Source organism: Nerophis ophidion, linkage group LG29 (assembly GCF_033978795.1).
Source record: "Nerophis ophidion isolate RoL-2023_Sa linkage group LG29, RoL_Noph_v1.0, whole genome shotgun sequence".
NCBI lineage: Eukaryota > Metazoa > Chordata > Actinopteri > Syngnathiformes > Syngnathidae > Nerophis > Nerophis ophidion.
This window is the reverse complement of record NC_084639.1, coordinates 23,279,621-23,285,865: the sequence shown is the minus strand read 5'-3', so window position 1 is coordinate 23,285,865 and position 6,245 is coordinate 23,279,621. Positions and strand designations below refer to the sequence as shown.

At 33.5% G+C, this 6,245-nt stretch overlaps 1 protein-coding gene across 7 annotated transcripts in view; it reads left to right on the top strand.

The window, feature by feature from the left end:
• fam13b (family with sequence similarity 13 member B) overlaps nt 1-3,973 on the top strand; it is a 116,153-nt gene extending 112,180 nt beyond the window's left edge. For all 7 annotated transcript variants that reach the window (XM_061891759.1, XM_061891760.1, XM_061891757.1 and 4 more), the window contains 4 exons: nt 583-678; nt 750-1,087; nt 1,163-1,264; nt 3,131-3,973. In XM_061891759.1, coding sequence (XP_061747743.1) covers nt 583-678; nt 750-1,087; nt 1,163-1,264; nt 3,131-3,254 — 660 coding nt within the window. In that variant the 3' untranslated portion in view covers nt 3,255-3,973. The remainder of the gene's footprint in view (nt 1-582; nt 679-749; nt 1,088-1,162; nt 1,265-3,130) is intronic.
• The last annotated feature ends 2,272 nt before the right edge of the window (nt 3,974-6,245 follow it).

Sequence of the window (6,245 nt, the reverse complement as noted above, 5' to 3'; positions counted from 1 at the left end):
ATATATATATATATATGTATATATATATGTATATATATATGTATATATATATATGTATATATATATATGTATATATATATGTATATATATATATATATATGTATATATATATGTATATATATATATATATGTATATATATATGTATATATATATATGTATATATATATATGTATATATATATATATATATATATGTATATATATATGTATATATATATATATATATATGTATATATATATATGTATATATGTATATATATATGTATATATGTATATATATATATGTATATATATGTATGTATATATATGTATATATATGTATGTATATATATGTATATATATGTATATGAACATACATACATATATATATATACATGTGTACATGCAAATGTATATACATTTGCATGTACACATGCATACATATACATACATACATACATACATATGTATGTGTTAACATATAAATTCCGGCTTTAATAAAACTCCACCCCTCTCAGCAGAATCAGACAGCAGCCTTTACTAGCGCACACTATGTAGCATTAAAGTAAGGAGGAGTACAGAACAAGTCCTGTTGTCTTGTAGGCCACTCGTGAGGAGCGCCTGGTGGTGAAGCCTCTCTACGAGCGCTACCGGCTGGTCAAGCAGATGCTGACCCGGATCACCATCACACCTGTCACCGTGAGTGTGCACGCAGCATTAGCATTAGCATTAGCACTAGCCGACACCTGCCCTTCCTGGTCTGCTCTCAGGTGTCGCCGTCCAGCAAGAGGCGGACCCAAACCCTCCAGCCAATCATCGAGGGCGAGACGGCTCACTTCTGGGAGGACATCCAAGAGGGGGAGGACGAGTGCAAAGGAGGAGAGGGGGACAACAACAAGGGCGACCAGGAGTTGGAGAAAGACGAGGAGGAAGAGGATGAGGAGGAGGAGGAAGAGGAGGAAGAAGGAGAGAGCAGCGGCGGGGAGATGCAAGGGTCAGAGGTCATCATGGCCATGGACCCGCACACCCGCCCTGAAGGAACAATGGAGGAGGGGTCGGGGAAGCTGGCGCTGGACCTGCGACTATCCACCTCCAACACATCATCCATGTGAGCGCACACACACCCACGTGTTTAGAACCCTGACCTCAATTCTTATCATGCTGTCTTTCTTTTGTGTGTCAGGCCAGAGCTGCTGGAACAGCTGTGGAAAGCCCGAGCAGAGAAGAAGAAACTGAGGAAGACCATTCGAGGCTTTGAGGAAGATTTTTACCAGCATAATGGCAGGTGGGTGGAAGACACACACACACACACACATCAAATATAGAGATATAAAACGTTGTACTTAAATTAAGTGATTTTTGCCGTCAACGATAACTTAGTGGAAAAATGATGATCCAAGATGTTATATTTTTTAGCCCGAACACAAAGAGGATGAGCAATACATGTGATCATTTGGACAGATTGATCATTTGTATATGTAATAATGTTTGAGGTCACAAAGTGTAAAAAAAAAGTGAAGCAGCACACTACACTTGATATATACTACACTACAATCAAAGTATAGTACACTATGATCATAGTATAGTACACTTCAATCACAGTGGTAATACACTACACTTGATACTACGCTATGATTATAGTAATACTATACACTTAATACTACGTTACAATCATAGTACACTACACTTGATACTACAATATGATCATAGTGATACACTACACTTAATACTACGTTACAATCATAGTACACTACACTTGATACTACAATATGATCATAGTGTAGTACACTACATTTGATCATAGTTTACTAAAGTACACTATATTAGATCCTACACTTCCATCATAGTTTAGTACACTTCATTCGATACTACACTGTGATCATAATTTAAAAGTACACTACATTTGATACTACACTTCCATCATAGTTTAGTACACTTGATTCGATATTACACTTTGATCATAGTTTAGTACACTACATTTGATACTACACTACGATCATAATATATATAGTACACTACATTTGATACTACACTACGATCATAATATATATATAGTACACTACATTCGATACTACACTTTCATCATGGTTTAGTACACTACATTGGATCATACACTTTGATCATAGTTTAGGAGACTACATTCGATACTACTTTGATCATCATTTTAGTACACTACATTTGACACTACACTTTGATCAGAGTTTAGTACACTACATTTGAAACTACATTTGATCATAATTTACTGAAGTACACTACATTCGATACTACACTTCGATCATAATTTAAGTACACTACATTTGACACTACATTCGATACTACACTTCCATCATAGTTTAGTACACGACACTTTACTTTGATCATAATTTAACAAGTACACTACATTTGACACTACCTTCGATACTACACTACGATCATAATTAAGTACACTACATTTGATACTACACTACGATCATAGTATAGTACACTACATTTGAAACTACAGTTTGATAATAGTTTAGTACACTACATTTGAAACTACAGTTTGATAATAGTTTAGTACACTACATTTGATCATAGTTCACTAAAGTACACTACATTCGATACTACACTACGATCATAGTTTAGTACACTAATCATAATTTAAGTACACTATATTCGATACTACACTTCCATCATAGTTTAGTACACGACACTTTGATCATTATTTAATAAGTACACTACATTTGACACTACCTTCGATACTACACCACAATCATAGTTATGTACACTACATTTGATACTACACTACGATCATAGTTTAGTACACTACATTTGATACTACACTACGATCACAGTATAGTACACTATATTTGATACTACACTAGGATCATAGTTTAGCACACTACACTTTGATCATAGTCTAGTACACTACATTTGATACTACATTACGATCATAGTTTGGTACACTGCATTCGATAGTACACTTTTATCATAGTATAGTACACTACACATTACATTTGATACTACACTTTGATCATAGTATAGCACACTATTATGATTAAAGTGTACTGTGCTATACTATAATCTATACTACACTTGATACACATTACAATCATACTGCAGTACACTAAGTGAAAGGTCAAAACTCGAAAAAGTATTTCCATTAAAGCTCACCTCAACTGTTGGTGTGCAGGAACGTCCAGAAGGAGGACCGCGAGCCCATGTTGGAGGAGTACAGAGCCTACAAGAGAGTCAAAGCCAAGCTCCGCCTCCTGGAGGTTCTCATCAGCAAGCAGGATTCCTCCAAGTCCATCTAGCACACTTCCAGCTCTGCCACCTTGCTGCCAAGCTTGTAACTGCATCCATGTGACTCCAGTGTTTGATTGACAGCGGTCACAACCAATCACAGGCCGCGTAGCATCCAGGCACACCTGCTGTGACAGAGATCCCATCAGGTGACATTTTATTCTCCGTTTTACCGTTTTGTGTCCACGTCCTGGCTGGTCTTTGGCCCCACAAAGCGGCCGCAGCTGGTGGTTTCCTGCTGGCGGGTGAGCAGGTGTGTCCGTGTGGTGAGGTGAGGTGAGCAGGTGTGTCCTGTCTCGTCCTGCTAGCTGCAAGTGGAAACGGAGAGTTGTTATTTGCACAGCATTCCCAGAATGCAGCCCCGATGTGTGTGTACTTCTCAAATGGAAGCACTACTTCTTTACCAATAGAACTAGAAATAAAGATATATTCTGTAAATACAAACACCCGATGGACGAATGTCAGAAATGTTTAAATTATTCCACGTGTGGCCCCTTCTTTTGCTTCCTGAAGTAGTTTTTCTATGCTGATCACTTCCTGTAGTGTGCTCCTACTCACCAAACTGTACAAAGCAGCTGTAGTCCTTAGTGTGTGGTCCTGCTCGTCCTCTGTGATGGAAGATACATACTTACTTGCATGTGACAACATAGCAACAATAACACAACATATTGTTTCTATTATTTGTGCCATAAAAGAAGCAGCAATAATAAAAGTTTGTGTGGATAATGGACAGCTTGGACTCAGTTTCTTGTTTTGCTGTTCCAGAGGAGTTGGTCACAACATGATTTGTAGCTGGGAGAACTGACATCACAAATACTCATAGTACACTCTGATCATAGTACAGTACACTACACTTGATACTCCATTATGATCATATTAGTACACTATGATCATAGTATAGTACACTGTTTTGGTACTACACTTTGATCACACTATGACCATAGTGTACTACACTTGATAGTACACTTAGTATGGTACACTATGGTCATAGTATAGTACACTACATTCGATACTACACTATGATTGTAGTATATATAGTACACTGCACTTGATATTACACAATGGTCATAGTTTAGTACACTTTGATCATAGTACACTTCACTTGATACTACACTATTATCATAGAATACGTAAGTATGTTGAATGAATATATTTTAGTATGTTGAATGTAGGTATGTTGGTATGTTGAATGAATGTATGTTAGTATGTTGAATGAATGTATGTTAGTATGTTGATTGAATGTATGTTGTTATGTTGAATGAAAGTATGTTAGTATGTTGAATGAATGTATGTTAGTATGTTGATTGAATGTATGTTGTTATGTTGAATGAAAGTATGTTAGTATGTTGAATGAATGTATGTTAGTATGTTGATTGAATGTATGTTGTTATGTTGAATGAAAGTATGTTAGTATGTTGAATGAATGTATGTTAGTATGTTGAATAAAAGTATGTTGAATGAATATATTTTAGTATGTTAAATGAATGTATGTTAGTATGTTGAATGAAAGTATGTTAGTATGTTGAATGAATGTATGTTAGTATGTTGAATGAAAGTATGTTAGTATGTTGAATGAAAGTATGTTAGTATGTTGAATGAATGTATGTTAGTATGTTGAATGAATGTATTTTAGTATGTTAAATGAATGTATGTTAGTATGTTGAATGAATGTATGTTGGTATGTTGAATGAATGTATGTTAGTATGTTGAATAAAAATATGTTGAATGAATGTATGTTAGTATGTTGAATAAAAATATGTTGAATGAATGTATGTTAGTATGTTGAATAAAAATATGTTGAATGAATGTATGTTAGTATGTTGAATGAATGTATGTTAGTATGTTGAATGAAAATATGTTGAATGAATGTATGTTAGTATGTTGAATGAATGTATGTTAGTATGTTGAATGAATGTATGTTAGTGTGTTGAATGAATGTATGTTAGTATGTTGAATGAAAATATGTTGAATGAATGTATGTTAGTATGTTGAATGAAAGTATGTTGAATGAATGTATTTTAGTATGTTAAATGAATGTATGTTAGTATGTTGAATGAAAGTATGTTAGTATGTTGAATGAAAGTATGTTAGTATGTTGAATGAAAGTATGTTAGTATGTTGATTAAAGTATGTTAAATGAATGTATGTTAGTATGTTGAATGAATGTATGTTAGTATGTTGAATGAACGTATGTTAGTATGTTGAATGAAAGTATGTTAGTATGTTGAATGAATGTATGTTAGTATGTTGAATGAAAATATGTTGAATGAATGTATGTTAGTATGTTGAATGAATGTATTTTAGTATGTTAAATGAATGTATGTTAGTATGTTGAATGAATGTATGTTAGTATGTTGAATAAAAATATAATGAATGAATGTATGTTAGTATGTTGAATGAATGTATGTTAGTATGTTGAATAAAAATATGTTGAATGAATGTATGTTAGTATGTTGGATGAAAATATGTTGAATGAATGTATGTTAGTATGTTGAATGAATGTATGTTAGTATGTTGAATGAATGTATGTTAGTATGTTGAATGAATGTATGTTAGTATGTTGAATGAATGTATGTTAGTATGCTGAATGAATGTATGTTGGTATGTTGAATGAATGTATGTTGGTATGTTGAATGAATGTATGTTAGTATGTTGAATGAATGTATGTTAGTATGTTGAATGAATGTATGTTAGTATGCTGAATGAATGTATGTTGAATGAATGTATGTTAGTATGTTGAATGAACGTATGTTAGTATGTTGAATGAAAGTATGTTAGTATGTTGAATGAAAGTATGTTAGTATGTTGAATGAAAGTATGTTAGTATGTTGATTAAAGTATGTTAAATGAATGTATGTTAGTATGTTGAATGAATGTATGTTGGTATGTTGAATAAAAGTATGTTGAATGAATGTATGTTAGTATGTTGAATGAATGTATTTTAGTATGTTAAATGAATGTATGTTAGTATGTTAAATGAATGTATGTTGGTATGTTGAATG